The following is a 16,903-nucleotide window of genomic DNA, read 5'->3' on the forward strand; positions in this document are numbered from 1 at the left end:
TGTTCGTAATGTATCGCCCAAGGACATTATAACGATATGGCGCAAATGGGTATCGAACAAAGCCACATTTGATACGAGGCCAGCTATATCGAGCTGTAGACAAAAACTTCTTGCAGTAACCACAGATCTCTCCTGAACTAATCTAAACCGCGTTTGGAGTCAATCATCGTTTATTTTCAATTCATTTTACATTTTTTGACAACTGAAAACGCGTCCTCAAATCACCAAAATTAGGGACGAAGAAATTATACAAAAGCTGCATAAGAAGAGTAGTATATTGCCCAGTCAATATTTTTTGACGATATAACACACATGTTATCAGTATAGACGTATATCTAAAACTGTCCTGTTAAATAAATGCATTCATATCAGTTGCATAAAAATACTTGTGTTTGGTTTAAACTTTACATTACAGCTAAAAAACAATTTTTCTACACATTGCTTGCATATAAGTGCGAGAGAATGTTCCTTTTGAAATTGGTGTGCTATCTCAACCTTTCTCTTTCATTTGCACCAAACTTTATTTGCTTGTTTTTTGCTGTGAACGTATTACGAAATCTGCTCATAAATAGAGAACTTGCAAATTATGAGATAGCATGGTATATGTCCACAGCCTTAACACGCGTTGCAGCTAATTTATCTGGAATGGACTTTTTTATTCCCAATGCAGAACCCTTTGGAACATAAGCCAAAGAAAATTCTTTCGATGTGTATGACGGGTGTGTGAAATTTACGCTAACCGCTATCATCGAGCAAGAAGAGATATATACTTATAATACGTAACAAAATCTCATTAGAACATTGTAGAACCCGCTGCAGAGTTTTTACTTTGCTTTCCATATGCTCGTTAAAGGAAGCCATACAGCTCAATATGGGCTGAGCGTCCATCTGGAGTCTATTTTCCGTCATAGCTTCTCGAGAAGAAACTACGTGACTTATAGGCCAATATACCCAGAAATCCGTTTAGTTTCTGTACGATGGTTTGTCGCAAGCTTGTCGATAATAATGGAAAGTTTCCGTACAATGAATGTGTTTAATTAAATCAAAGTACAGTCTTTATAAGCAATTTGCACCAGAAATAGAAACGGTCTACAGCAGCAGAGAAGGACCAACTAAACCATATACGAGTTATTAAGCTCTATGAAGATTGTAAAAATTAAATTAGATCTTGTTGTTCAAATGTTTATAAATTTCACTCCAACATGCGCTTGCCAACATTCTGTCTGCATATGTAAAGAAGAGCCCGCTGTTAACAGGGTTTTGACTTGAAAAAGCGAGATATTTCTTCATGGTCCATTGGGAAGAAAAGTTTATGTTCTTCCATTGACTATTAAAGCTGAGTGAGAAATATGGCAAGAGTTATTTGAGTTCTTAATAAAATTATTCATTATTATACGCGTTTGACGTCGAACGTCCCGTTCGAGTTTGAGAAGTCTTAAGTTTGGTTTTTGCATTTTCCTTTCTTTTCTCAGTCAAAGACGGTATTGCTAGGAGTTGCTTCTGAACAGATCATGTCCCAGGAAGAAGCTGAATCTTCTCCTTTGCTGGATAAGAAGCAAGTTGAGGAAGAAGAGCAACTTCCAACTGTCTCTTTCCTACAACTTGTGAGTGTTTCTTCCAGGATTTTTACAGAACGTTCAGATTTAGATTACAGATTTACAGTTTGAAGTATTGTGCAATGCAATGAAATACGTGCAATGAATACAAATTTTCGTAGGTTTTTCAAAGTCGTCTTTTAGTAGGTCCGATGGTGATCAGCTTTGTTTAATTTTCTCACAGCCATAAAAATTGGTCTTCATCATCTTCTCCGATTAAGACAATTTATTTAAGCTTTTAAACAATTCGTTCCAGTTTCGATACGCCACATCGCTGGATTATTTCTATATCGGGCTCGGGTCGCTTGCTGCGGCAGGATTTGGAATTACAGTTCCCGCCTTGTTTCTTTTTTTCGGCCACGGTATCAACGTCTTCACTACTTTCGGTCGTTACAAAGCATGCGGCTTAAATTATGAGACTTGCCACTCAGAAAATTACACCACCATGACCAAAACGTAAGTTAATTGAAAATCAAGTGACGTTTAAGCTTAGGCTACTGTACAATTGTTTTTCGCAGGGATACAGCACTTTCTAATAAAATGATTTTCAACAGGCAGTGGAACGACAAGATAATGCCAATGTTAAAATCTTTCGATAGCGACAGCATGGATACTATCATTGCGTTCATTATATCTGGAAGCGTAGCGTTCGTGGCCGGAACACTACAAATGTTTTTCTGGAATGTCAGCTCAACCAGGTCAGTTTTCCGACTAAATTAATCAGCCAAGTGAGTAAGAAGAGCAAGATTAAAACAAATTGCCACTTTTTTCATTTGAAGTAAAACACTGGAGCCAGAGTTGATGCAAATATTGTAATTGAAGACCTTACGAGTAATAACTATACTCATTCTGTTACAACAAACTGTTACTAGACGATTATTGCTACTGCAATTATTTGCTACTTATACAAACAAAGCGTATATGTAATATTGTTACTTGTTACTTGAAATATCTGCAAAAAGTTTTAAAGTTTTAAATGTCGAAAATACTTCCTATTAATTTTTTGTTACCACATTGCTGATTACGAATTTCGGATTCCAAGTTTGCTTCAAAATCGATTGTTGTCATCAGATCTATAAGGGATATTAGAAATATGATTTCTATGTTGTTGCAGGCAAATCAAGACCATTCAGATTATGTATTTTCGGGCCATATTACGTCAGAACATCGGATTTCACGATCTCAATCCATCTGGTGAACTAAATACAAGATTATCTGGGTATGACGTCATATACAATTGTCTTAATGAGCTTTGGCATAAAAAATCTCGATTTGTTAAAGAACAACAATTTTCGTTACTAAAGATCGCCTCATGTTTCAAGTATTTTTCAGTGATATCGTCACTTTAAGAAAGGCTATCGGCGACAAACTGAGTTTGGTGATAGCTTATCTTGCCATGGCTGTGGCGTCCCTTGTCGTGGCACTTGTCTATGCATGGAAGGTTGCTCTTGTGGCGCTTGCCATGACGGTATTCATGATGATACCAGCTGGATTTTTATATCAGGTAAAACTTGAAATATAAAATTCTGTTTTATGAAACCAAACGAAACGAACCGTATTCCTCACTTACGCTGCCATGCATATTGGTATAAATCTGAAACGTATATACTGTAGCTGAGAAAATTTTTACTGTTTGCTGTCAGGTTATGAATTTGAAAAACCTGACTTCTGTATTCAAACCTGTCCGTAGACACGTGCCAAATATTAACAATTAAAACTTTTACACTAAAACGACAATTTGAAATTCAAAATATTTTGCATAATAACAACCGAAGGGTAGGCCTAAAATTTATTCCAAGTCGACACGGTATAAAGTTACTGTAGGTATCTCAAACCTGTTTTTATCTTGGTAACTAACTTTCGAAAACAACACATTTTACAGTCACTTGCATATAACATGATAAAAAGTCCAGGCCAATATTTTTTACGTTATTACACATCACATCATATCATATATCACATATCACATGTTTATAATAATAATAGGTAAGCCAAACGTTGTCTTGTAGCTATATTGTACCAGAGGTCTGAGGTACCTTTTGACCCTCAAGCCAGCTGCAAAGTTTTAAACAAGTTACGAAACAAAATATTATTCAGGTGCTCCGCAAAATCTGAAAAGGGTTCAGGAAAATATATAGAATCTTGATCCTCTACTTGAACATGGCGCAGAGCATTGCATTTGTAAAAATTTAAACTTAAGACATTTTGACCTTTAATAACTTTACCTGCAGGAAGCTGGCTACCGGTTCCCTGGTCACTTATTCAGTTACTTATCCAAAACCTGAATTTAGCCACGTGTTACGTGGTTATTTCTTCCATTACATATTTATTTGCAGATAAAAGTTAGCCACCTAAAAATTAGTTAACGTTTCTTTACCTTTCTCAATTATTTCATTAGTTGATTGCTTTCTTGTAGGCAAAGTTATTAACCAACAATGAATAAGTAACCAATGAACCGAAAACCTACTTTACTTTACTTTCTTCTATCGGTCCCTGCAGGTATTTTATAATCATCATCAGTAACTTGTGACTTATTTGTTGCAAATAAATACAGATAAACGACTTTTGTAAGAAACGGGAAACAAATGCTTATTCGAAGGCTGGCGCGACTGCAGAAGAAGCCATTTCTTCCGTAAAGACTGTGGCAGCATTTAGTTGCCAAATGAAAGAAGTGGAAAGGTGAGATGGGAAATGTTTAACGAATTTTGTTTCTATTTGAATATCAACGCAAATGTTACCTCGGTTGACTAAGTACAGGAAATCACTTTTGTAAAGTAAACTGAAAAAATTGGAGTTTTTTCAGGCAAGTACAGTAGCTACTTTTAATGTTACTAATATTTTAACTAGACGAATTCTGCAAATCTATGCAAAGCTCTAAACTTAAAAATTCAATTTTTCCAAAGGTACGATCACAATCTAAAAGAGGCGAAAAAAGCTGCAATGTTTCGCGGTAGTGCCTTTGGCGTCTGCATGGGACTGATTTTCTTTACCGTTTATTGCGAGTATGCATTATCTTTCTGGTATGGAACCACTCTGGTTATCAACGGAGAAATCCAAGCGGGCGATATGCTTATGGCTGTCTTCAATGTTCTAGTCGCCGGGTGGGCTATTAGCACAGTAAGCAGATGTTTCATTTATTTATTTGTTCTGTAAACGCTCAACGAGTTTTTTTGTCAGTTCCAAATAAATGCTAAGCAATTTGTCTGCGTCAAGGTACAAAATAGAAAAAGCGAGAAACTAGATATATGCTAAGATCAGCCGAGAATTATAGTGTTGAAATAAGGCTTGTAAAGAGAACTCTTTGTGTACCCATTTACCCATCCAGACGGACTATAATAGGAACAAATCCTTGTAATTTGAATCAATTGTTTTTTGATTTATATTTCATTGGCCCCGTTTTATATATTGAAATACTTTATCGTGTACGCAATTTTAGCTGAAATAGTAACTGAAAACAATACTGTAAAACTCACCATTAAAGCCGCTGTATATGCTTTTGCGTGTAATCCTGCAAAAGTAAGCTCCCGGCTAAATATGAATAAAACAACATTTAGAGTAGGTAGAATTCTTCCAAGTTGATGAGAGTCAATGTATTCAAGTTTTTCAGTTGAATTCAAAGCGTATATTATAGTTATAAGTCTTCAAATGGTATCAAAATTAAACATTACCGTCACAGGAAATCCAATAGAACCTTTTCATAAGCTTTTTGCTATTTAGAATGTTTGGTTTGTTTATTTAATTATACGCCGACGTTTGCAGCTCAGCACACATATAGTAGCCATCCCGGAGGCTTGTGTAGTTGCTGCCAGAATATATCAAGTCATCGACCGAGTTCCTGAAATCGATATTTTCTCAAACGAAGGGGATCAGCCAAGTCCTGATGATGTCACAATCCAGTTTTCTGACGTCAACTTCAATTATCCTGCTCGGCCTGATGCGGAGGTTAGGTTCTTGCATAGACATCCTATAAGTTAGAAATCTAACAAACTTTCAAAGCGAAGCAGTTCTTCAAGTAATTTGAAATTATCTATCTCTTATCTCTATCCCTTACTTGACTTAGTTAAATGCGACATAATTCAAGCGCTGACATCATAGTCTTTCAAATACAAGTCACTTAGAAGAATTCATGCCATTGCAGGTGTTAAAAGACATGTCATTTACAATTGAACACGGACATCGAGTTGGTCTGGTTGGTCAAAGTGGATGCGGAAAAAGCACAATTGTTCAACTCATTCAAAGGTTTTATGACGTTAAGGTAAGGTCACAATATAAATCACAACATGTTTAATGGTTTCAAGTTTTAAAATGTTGATGTGTAGAATGGATCGATTGAAATTGGCGGCAAAGATGTGAGAAGCCTCAACTTGAAAAAGTTAAGAGATTTGATTGGAGTAGTATCCCAAGAACCGGTCCTTTTTGGGACGAGCATTGCTGAAAATATCCGCTGGGGTCGCACTGGATTAGGTCATAAAGAAATTCAGGAAGCTGCAAAACAAGCAAATGCTTTCAATTTCATCATGAAGCTACCAGAGGTAAAGATAAAACGAATCTGAAAATAAAACCATATATTTCTGCGATAACTTGATTTGTGATACGTTGTTTGTTGTTCCTGCTACCCGAGAGAGAGCTATTCATTTTATTTTATAAAACTTATTTAAATCTTTGCCAAATTTGCTTAGAAATTCGATACTTTGGTGGGCGAGGCAGGAAGTCAACTGAGCGGAGGACAGAAACAAAGAATCGCGATCGCGAGAGCCATCGCGCGAAATCCCAAAATTTTGCTCCTCGATGAAGCGACGTCGTCACTGGATACTCATGGTGAAGCAAAAGTTCAAGCTGCGCTGGACAAAGCATCGGAAGGTGATTGCATTGGTGACCCCGGAATAAAATTTTGGTTAATTTTTTTAATTTAACTTCGAATTGATTTTGTTGTTTTTGTTCGATAGCAACTTTATATAATATACATACTTTATATATATATACTTTGTTTATATTTTATATATACCAACGTAATCACTGCCACTGTTTTTGTTGGTACAGGCCGCACCACAATTGTTATAGCTCAACAATTATCGACGATTCGAGAGTGTGATAAAATCATCGTCCTTCATGACGGCAAAATCATGGAGCAAGGGAGCCATGAGGAGTTGATGTCGAATCCAGAAGGAGTTTATCACAGTCTTGTGATGATGCAGAGAGTTGATCATGATGTTTCTGGTGAAGTCGATGAAGAAATGCCGACTGTTGCACACGACAGTCCAATGAAGAAATTATCTACTGTCAAAAGTTCTCCACAAAAAGATTTAAAGCAGGAGGCAGATAATAGAGAAGAAATTGGCAAAGACGAAGAAGAAGAAGATGAAGAAGAAGAAGTAAACTTGCCCAAGTTTAGCTACGTTCGAATTATCAAGCTGAATGCACCCGAATGGCCTTATATGATAGGTGAGTGGTGATTGGTCTTTTAGTCATGAGGTTGCACTTGAGTATTGTCGGGATAATGACAGGTACCGCAAAAGTGTGAATCATGAAGTCTATTTTATCTATTCATTTATATCTTTTTGGAATTCGAAAACATTATGTACCTGACATAAACAGAAACAAACATTTAAAATTATTCAACTAAGTGTTGTAGACTAGGATAACAAGTAAGATTTCGATGCATGTTTCAGGCGGATGTTTGTTCGCTTTTCTCGCCGGCGCTCCCGATCCACTCAGCGCACTTATAATAGCCGAGTTTTTCAGGATTTTTACCTACACCGACATGCAGGAGGCATTACAGCGAGCCTCTTTTCTTGGTGGAATGTTTGTAGTTTTAGGACTTGGAGCCCTTCTAGCCAACGTCTTGGAGGTAAGTGATGATCAGTCATAAACAATTTGTGGATGTCGTTTATTTTCTTCTTATCTTCTTTATTTTTCTTTGAGTTTACTTGCTATTACTTCTGTTTTATCTTTGTCTCCGGTTTTACTTTCCGTGTTCTTGTAAATTTAATTATTTCATTTCATTTCATGAATTTTTACCTTTATAATCGCTTACTTTACTTTCTGAATTTTACTTCTACTTTTAACTTAGGCCTACTTACTTTAATAATACTTTGTAATCGCTCCACCATCTCATAACTTGTTCTTATTTTCCAACAGCATCTCTGCTTTGCAAAATCCGGTATGGAACTCACGATGCGTTTGAGGAGGAATGTTTTCCATTCGATTCTTTATCAAGACATCTCCTTCTTTGATGAGCGAGGCCATGGCACCGGTACCCTCTGCCACAGGCTGGCTGTTGACGCCTCTCGAGTTCAAAATTGTACAGGAGCTACTTTGGGAATTGCGTTGAAAAACGCTGCTACCCTAAGTACGTCGCTCTTGGTCCATTGAACCAGTTCAGTGTTTCCAATAAAATAATTGAAATATTTCTTTACTGGCATTTACATCACATTTGCAGTTGTGGCTCTGGAATTGTCTTTTGAATTTGGCTGGAAGGTAACTCTGGTAGCAATGGCTTTTGTACCATTTATGGTGTTGGGTTCTTTTGTTCAAACTAAATTCGAAGCTGGAGAAAATGAAAAATCCACCGCTGAAGAGAACGAAGCAGGTGATTGTTGCATTATTAACTGATCGTATTGTCTTTGTTGTTATATTACGTCAGAGTTGTCTACATTTTTAATCTTTGGCACTTTTCAAAGATGGAGAAATGACCCTTTGCTTAGATGTAATATAAATAAAACTGCAAATTAAAGCATTCCCTAAGAACTGACATTTTATTGACTTGCCATATCACTGTCAGGTGCTCTTGCTGCGGAAGCGATCATGAACATTCGAACGGTTGCATCACTTACGAAAGAGCATGAACTGGTTGACATGTACGAAGTAAACATTAAAAGTTCCACCAAGTATGAGAATTTGATCAATGTATCATTTAATACTTTGTATTAATAAATAAAAAAGTTTAATGAAGTCTTAAGTTAACTTTTAATCATAGATATAGGTATATAGGCTTATTATTTTAATTTTGTAAATTAATAGTTTTTGGTCAACTTTGCAATAACCTTTTGCAGACAAAATTCATTACAAATTAGCTTTATAACCTTTTAGGAAAATCTACATCAAATCGGCAATTAAAGGCCTAGTTTACGGGTTTGGTCAGTGTGTCGCATTTTTTGCATTTGCTGCTATTTTCAAAATCGGATACGAGGACATCAAATCGGGAGAAATGACCTTCTTCACTTTCGTTCTGTGGGTTATGTTAATTATAGTGCACTTAAAAATACTATGTTTGCCACCAGGCATAATTTCAAAAACAAAAGGTGCTCAAATGGTGATTGAATTCTTTAATGAAACCAACGCTTCGAAAACTCATGCCGGTGAACTTTGTCAGAACAGATTACAATAACAGAGAAAACCAGTTGAGCATCCTTTGTTGTTGTTTTAGTCTACTTAATTTTGTTAGTGCAGGCAACATAGATGTTGACAAGAAACGATTGTGAGTTTTGATTTTAGGGTGTTATTGCACATGTTTGCATAAATTCAACTCACCCTGATTAACAAAAGAAACTTTAATGACCTGTCTACCTTGTAGACGGCAGTTATACTTTAAACCATTCCAAACGAGACTTAACTTTAACAGAGTTTTGCTGGCTGTTATGTTCGGAGCGATAAGCGTTGGAGTGAACACTGCATTTGTACCAGACTTTGAAGAGGCCACGTTATCGGCTGCCAGAATGATTTCCATCCTAGATCGTATTCCCTTCATCGATGCGTTCAGCACAAAAGGAATAAAACCGGTAATATTCTGTTTCGAATATAAGTGACTTGTGTACTTGTTATGCCATAGTTTGGTTAACAGATGCTGGAAAGCAACACGTCTGAAGATTGGAATTAAATTACTCAGCTTTTTCTATATCTTGATCTTTCGCCAGGATCATTTCAAAGGGGAAATCACTTTCAAATCCGTCTCTTTCCGCTACCCGTCTCGACCGGACGCTCTTGTGTTGGATGGAATTGACGTCAGCGTAAAACCTGGACAGACTTTAGCAGTGGTCGGACAATCTGGCTGCGGGAAAACGACAATAACCAAGTTGATTTCCAGGTTTTATGACGTAGATGACGGTGGCGTGGTGAGTATGGGTTGGACGTCGCTTTCTAGCTTTGACAAAATTACTTTAAAATAAACCTGACTTGCAACAGATCGATTTTTAATTTTACTTATTACAAAAAGACAATCGAAGCATCTTTATTCTTGGTTAGTATTTGGACGGCATCGACATCCGTGATCTGAACGTTGATTGGTTACGTCAGCAGATGGGGTTAGTCTCCCAAGAACCAGTTTTGTTCAATCAAACAATCAAAGAAAATATTCAGTGAGTTCACCAAACACCACAACTTATAGTGCAAGTATATTAACCAAGGCACTTTGTCCAAAGATACGGAGACTGCACGAGAGAAATCAGCGATGAAGAGATAGAAGAGGCAGCTGTGAAGGCGAACGCGGCAAACTTTATCTCGGGGTTACCAGATGTAAACTTTGCTTCGAATTCTCTGCTTATCGGCGTGAATTTGCTTAGTAGTTTCCACTTGCTTACTTACTAGTTACTAGGTTAATTATCCAAAATCTGAACAGAAATGTGATTTTTTATCTTGTGACTCAATTGCAGATAAAGCTGATCAAATAGGCAAATAGGGCAAATCAAACAAATAGGCTTTTCCCGTTACCTCTGGTTATCTAGGGCTCAGTCCGCTCTTCTGTAAGAAAATATAAATTTTATTTGAGTATAATCCAAAATAATCTACCGACATATCTTCACCTGAAAATTTGGTTTGACTGGCTGCTGGCCAAACTGTTTTTATATCTAGGTAGTGGGAAATGCTCTAATTCAGGTTGGGTCTACTACCTGTAGGTTTATAGTTCCCTGGCATCGATTAGATTATAAGATTGGGTCATAAAATTAGTTCGGATGAAACCTATTAAAGACTTCAGAATGTTAAAGTCAACCAACATTATGGCGGCTTATACTATAACTTCACAGTACACAGACATTGAATAGCTAGCCTCCATGTCTATTGGTAGAAGGACAAACTTTTTAACAGCCGCAACCTGCACTGACTGCAAACGGATTCAGTGGGCGTGAACCAAGAAACATTCACGCCAAGCCCAACACCAGACAGGACAAATACCAATGGCATTTGCAGACGGCTTTCGGCTACTGTTCTGTTACCAAGAGGTAGCCAGTGGACAATGGAAACGACAAAATTCTATCGTATTTACATTCTTTTATTCATAAACGAATAAGCATCTGGCGAAGTGGGTGCCAGGAAAATGGAAGCTAACTTCGCGTTCTAACGTTCTAACGTTCATCTGCTAAAACTGTAAAGTTTTATCTACAGTATTACTTTTCTAAAGTGCTGCTTTTAATGACGTTAGGGTTACGACACAAACGTTGGAACAAAAGGCGGGAAGTTGTCAGGAGGACAGAAGCAGAGGGTCGCGATATCGCGCGCTCTTGTTCGGAATCCGAAAGTTCTTCTTCTGGACGAAGCAACATCCGCTTTGGATGCGGAGAGCGAAAAGGTTTAAATAATTTTTTTCTAAAATAGGCTACATAAGGTTTTTAAAGAGTGAACGTTTTTATATGTTGTCTTGGATCTTCGCAAGGAGGTATCTTTTTTGTCTTTCTATCATTGTCTTGCTCAATGCAAAGCAATTTTTATCACATTCAAGTTATTCTTGTTAAAGCCTGAACTCCGCGTTTTAAACTGGAGTTCATTGCTCCAGCGGAACATTGATCATTAGGACTAATCTTATTCCACAGAATTTCGTTGGAGATGATTTTGATCCCAAATCATTTCAATATGTTTACATCGAGCACTTTGCACTTTGCACTTTCCTTCTCATCCAGACTCCAACTTTATTTCGTTTTTATGACCAAATATAGACTAAAGTTAACATTTCGATTCCGTCAACATTATGCTGGTTGCATAATACATTATGCAGTTTAAGATATGAGTATATGAGCTTTTCTTCTTTTCCAACTTCAAATGTTGAAATACGGATTCAAAACACAAAGTACGTTTATGTAAGCCAAGGTATTGGAACCTACAGGTTGCACAATTAGGAAAATTTCCCATTTACTGTATTAAATTCCTTTTTATTTGGAATCAATCACTTTTTTATTCCAATCGTCTACAAAGCTCACACGTAGATAACTTTACTCATTCTCAGATGGTGCAAGAGGCGCTGGATGTTGCTGAAGAAGGAAGAACCAGCATAGTGATTGCTCATCGACTCTCAACTGTGAAGAACGCGGATCAGATCGCTGTGATTGATCATGGAAGAGTGGTGGAGCTTGGAACGCACGAATCCCTCCTAATGAAAAGAGGAGCCTACTACCAGTGAGTGAATTTTGTTTTTATGATTTATAGCGAAACATCAACAACATCATTTCTTAGTGTCATATTTATGCTGTTTCACAATTTCAACAGATTGGTCAATGCACAACTCAGTTCATCAAGATAATCTGCATCATTTTAGGAAGGTCTTTTTTCATCTGTCGAAGTCCGTAATATATCGTTCATGTTCCGAATAAAAGAAACGCCGTTCTTTTAAGGCATGTGCAATTAATTGTGCTTGTTCACTCTTTCTGCGCATATAACGTGTATGTATTGTATATTTGCTTATATGTTTTACAGGAGCTTTTATACCTCCGCTCATTTAGGAAAAACTTCAATAGAATTAACACTTTATAAACCTAAAATCGCAAAACAAAATTTCTGTTGCAATTCTAAACCAAGTATAGCCGAACAGTCTTTTAAACAATAAATGCCATAAACGGCTCATATCAAAAACCACCGATTTTCCTTTCGCATATTTATGTCCGCAGGGAATGTACAACAATTATTGTACTACAATTGTATTGTATTGTATTGTACAAATATTGTACAACAATTATTGTATTCACTACCCAGTACACCAGTTTGACCATGGACTCTACATCTAAAAATAGTTGAGCAGTAACAAATGATTTTATGTTCAAATTAATATTCGAAATTCTCTACATGAATCGATGCCGGCAAGTTTCACAAATAGTCTCTTAGAGCAACTCTTCTCCTGCGAGGTTCCTGCGCCAAATGTCCACCATGAATGTACACTTCAAGCTTACGATTTCTGTTAAAGATAGTCAACTTTACTCTGTTGCAATTGAACAAACATGAAGTCAACACATCCAATCTAAGACTAAGGCTTTCAATCACAAGGCGAGCAATGAAAATATTAAGAAGATCGATTCGCTAAAGCATTGGTTATAGATACAAAAGGATACGGTGTACGCTACCGCATCTCTACGAATACAGTACTACTAAAAATACTAATGCGTAACACCAACACAGATTTTGCAGCAAATCATGATGTCAGTAAAACCCGGTTTTCCAAACACGAAACAAATACACTTACCGCAACAAAAGATGTCTGAGTCTGTCGCCAGGAATACTTCGGCACAGCGAGACATCGAGATGGGTAAGAAATGGCAATTGATGATCAATGTCTACAAGCCAGTTGCCCTCTAGGCCGCCCAATCCAGTCAAACTAACGAACTGCAGATGCCTAAATGCAACAATATGAGAAAAATCAATATTTTTTATTATTATCTGTAGACTGGAATGTCAGTGAAGTAATAATACATGCAACTAGGTAGCAGGCTTATTTTCTTTAAAAGCTTTGGTATTGTTTGAGGGAAACTCCACAAAACCAACCAAAACCGCTATGAATCAATAGCTTATATCAGCGTGGTCCAACTTCTTTTCATCGCGGGCCAAAATCAGAAAATTTTTTTATCTTGCGGGCCAATGTTTTTAAATTAGAACTGAAGAAATGTGAAATTAGAACTGAAAAACAATGTGATATTGATATTAGAATTGAAATTAGAATAGTTCAAAATTTAGCTATTAAATGCTGATCAATGTGACATCTGCGGTCGAGGTTCTTCCTCGACAATAGCGACTATCAAAGCTGACTATCAGTTCGCGGGCCAAAAAATCGGTGCTCGCGGGCCAACTTTGGCCCGCGGGCCTGCAGTTGGACCACGCTGGCTTATATCATGACCAATAAGTACAACACAAACACTAATTAAAGCGTCCTTCCATTGTAAATAACGCGAGAAGCATCACAATAAGGAACAAAGGCAAAGTTGTGCTGCACATGAACATTAACACCAAATTTGTTGCCATCCATTAGGCCTGAGAAATGAGCCTGGATTGAATAATCGCGAATTTGATGTCAGGTTTCCAAGGCATTTGGCAACCCCATTTGTCAATTCACTGTTTTGATTACCCAGGCTTAATAGTACTTAGGGACCATACGATCTGTCTAAGCTTGGCCGGAAGTGTAAACTGATGGAAATGGCCTTACAAAATGCTACTGGTCGAAAAAAGTTAAAACCCTGTGGTAGCTACTTTGCATAGACGACTTTACTTAACGACCATAACATAGGCTAAGCCTTTCAGATGTATGCCATAAAAGCTTATAAGCATTGCACCTCGGTACCTGCATGATCTAAAGAGTTCTCCCATCGAGTTATCAGTCACTTCGCAACACCAGTCGAGGTGTAGCTTCTGAAGATTCGGACAACTAAAGTAAAAGGAGCGAAAAAATGTGTTAGTATTTTCATAAATACAGTAATTAGTTACAGTAAGTAAAATCAACAACCTGTAAATCAACATTGTTTTCCTATTGTTTTATTTGTATCTATAGATTTACATAAGAAGCTGTAAACATTCAACTGACCATCACAAAAATTAAGACAAAAACTTAATCACTATACCCAGCTGCTATAGCGTAAACTGTGTCGTCAACAATGGCATCTGTGTTGCAAATTGCGAGGTCTCTGAGATTAACGAGTGGCGTCTCTTTAAACAAAAGTGTAAGAGCTTCGGTGGTTATTTCTTCTGCGATCTTTTTCAAATGTAGAGTTTGCAATCTACATGAATTATATCGCAGTGAGTCAAATATAAAAGTTCGTTAACGCAACAGTCAACTAAACCCACATATGGCATAAACTGTATATAGCCTACCTTACTTTCCCACACAATGCAAAAATACTTCTGTCTGTTAGTCCTCTGCAAAATGACATTTGAAAGGTCCTTAAATTACCAAGGTAATGGCAGGTAGAAATGACAGATAAGTCGGTTAGATTCTCTCCATAAAGAATGAGAGATTCGATCTGAGGTTGCTGGGAGACAAGGTTTTGTATAGCTCTGTAAATACGAGTCCTTTAGCGTTGAACGTGAACTAAACTGACAATTACGCAAGTTACATATTAAAGACAAAATGTTTTGTACTCGTCGCTTAAATGCCACACTTCGCTGGTTTCCAAATGCAAGAGCCGGCTTCGCATTCCAGCAACAAAATTCAAACCAACGTCGGTGACATTGGTACAATTTGTTATGTTTAGCGAAGAAAGATTCGGAAACCTGCTAACTGCCCTCATGGCTTCATCATCAACTTTTCTATGAGAAATAAACAAAGTGCTTTGAGCTTTAAGAAACCTGTTACAGTATTTTCTTAATAAATTGATATTTTACAGAAAACTTTTTAATTCATAAATCTTTTTTATTATATTTTAGTAAAATATTCTACAACAAAATTAACAAAATTGATCGATGCTTATCTGCAGTCAAGTATGAAAAACCAAACCCAACTAATTTCATAACATAATTTCATTTCCAAGCTTTTTGAAAACAGTTAGTGACCATATCGAGTTTCTTCACTGCGCCGTTTAGCCTCTACCTTAGGTAAATCTAAAGAACTATTACAATAAAGTGATGTTTGCTGAAATATTAAAATCTCTACAGATTGATAAAGTTGAAAATAGAGACATGGCTCTACCCGTTGTCACTTTTCAGTTGTCTGCAGAAATTTGCTGAGTAATTGACTATAAACCATTTACGGAAAAATCAAACAATTGGATCAAATTCACACCTGTATATGACGAGCACAATTCCACAGTAACTGACTTCATAATTACCTTCTATACACATTAACCTTTATTACACATTAACTTGTAGACGATCACTGGTTGAGAAAAAACATTTACCTGCATCCCTGAAGTATGAGGGTCTTAACGTTACAGAAATAATAAGCAAATTCATCTACGGTAAGAGCTGTGATTTGATCACATTCACCAACATCCAAGTAGACAAGGTTGTGGCAAGCATAAAACAACCATCGGCTATTTGAACCAAAAACATTATTTCCAGTGTTTTTACCAAACGAGAGAGAACGCAAATGATTGGAAACTTTGCCCATCTCCGGTTTGAGAAGTTCGAGGAAAGACATCTAAATACAATTGGTAAGTTACAACATGTTTACACCAAAGTTAGACTACTTTATGTTTTGCTAATACTAACAATAGGGCATTACACACCACGAGTGCTGGATGGTCGTCCCACTTTTGAAAATCGAGTACTCTCCACAGCGTTGAGTAAAATGCTGTTGACCTGAACCTAGAGCAAACATTGCAAATAACCGAGAGAATTGTATATTGGGGTAAAAATCTGAAAATCTGCAGCCAAACATCATCAGGAAGCTCGCCCCACAATACTTCAGGTTCAGAATCGCTGTCAAAGTCTTCGAAAGCATAGGCTTCCATAACTTGAATGTGAAATTAACGGATCAAATAAGGCTATCTTCACCTGCAAACGTCCAACGAATGGTTTTAGATTCAATACCGGTTTTAAAACAAAATCTTACTTTGCCAAAGAAATTATTTTTCCAATTTAGTGAAACACTATATTTGTGTTTCACTAAGTTTCACATCTCATTTGCGTTCTCCAAATATTTCACCGCTATTTTTTCGTTCGATATTACGCTATGCATATCCGGCATAATTTAAATAAGGCCATTAATGGAGACAATATGGCAAAACGTAGACACATAAATATGTGATGCAATCGCTTGGCCACAATGGTAAATTTAGCATTGCGGTGAGGTGAGCAAAGGTTTTTAGAATCTGGACGTACAATCCTGGTTTTGTTTATACCACGTTCAAAATGTGCAGAGCGCTAAGATAAATAAGACATTTCTTTTACCCTCTGCATGTACATATTAACATATCTATCGCCAACAGAAGTATTATTGCTGTATTTGGTGTAACTTGGTATATGGCAGAAATAACTTTCCAGTCCTTCACGTAACAAACTTTTCGTAAATGTTTTTCTAAGCGCTTAATCCCTTCTGCTAAATTCAAACTTTCTTAGATTACGCTAAGTTTTCACCAACTTAACTAGCAATACGCGGCAGCTATCCGCTAGAACTAACTTCGGAC

General features: G+C 36.9%; 2 protein-coding genes across 2 annotated transcripts; one reads left to right on the forward strand and one right to left on the reverse strand.

Annotated features, from left to right (window-relative positions):
• The first annotated feature begins 993 nt into the window (after positions 1–993).
• LOC143468181 (ATP-dependent translocase ABCB1-like) lies at positions 994–12,203 on the forward strand. Its single transcript, XM_076965208.1, has 24 exons — positions 994–1,604; positions 1,852–2,051; positions 2,150–2,293; positions 2,710–2,814; positions 2,928–3,099; positions 4,150–4,274; positions 4,499–4,712; positions 5,355–5,537; positions 5,734–5,850; positions 5,915–6,127; positions 6,275–6,455; positions 6,636–7,037; positions 7,265–7,443; positions 7,734–7,944; positions 8,035–8,184; positions 8,377–8,482; positions 8,685–8,825; positions 9,217–9,373; positions 9,509–9,706; positions 9,837–9,949; positions 10,013–10,106; positions 11,011–11,157; positions 11,809–11,978; positions 12,069–12,203. The coding sequence occupies exons 1-24, from the start codon at positions 1,512–1,514 to the stop codon at positions 12,100–12,102; spliced, it is 3,849 nt and encodes a 1,282-aa protein (XP_076821323.1). The 5' UTR covers positions 994–1,511; the 3' UTR covers positions 12,103–12,203.
• On the reverse strand, positions 12,198–16,292 carry LOC143468182 (F-box and leucine-rich repeat protein 13-like). Its single transcript, XM_076965209.1, has 8 exons — positions 16,004–16,292; positions 15,674–15,915; positions 14,919–15,086; positions 14,652–14,834; positions 14,402–14,557; positions 14,125–14,208; positions 13,036–13,185; positions 12,198–12,750 (listed from the first exon to the last, which is right to left on the reverse strand). The coding sequence occupies exons 1-8, from the start codon at positions 16,226–16,228 to the stop codon at positions 12,663–12,665; spliced, it is 1,296 nt and encodes a 431-aa protein (XP_076821324.1). The 5' UTR covers positions 16,229–16,292; the 3' UTR covers positions 12,198–12,662.
• Positions 16,293–16,903: the final 611 nt, after the last annotated feature.

The sequence above is a fragment of the Clavelina lepadiformis genome, chromosome 8 (genome assembly GCF_947623445.1).
Source record: "Clavelina lepadiformis chromosome 8, kaClaLepa1.1, whole genome shotgun sequence".
NCBI lineage: Eukaryota > Metazoa > Chordata > Ascidiacea > Aplousobranchia > Clavelinidae > Clavelina > Clavelina lepadiformis.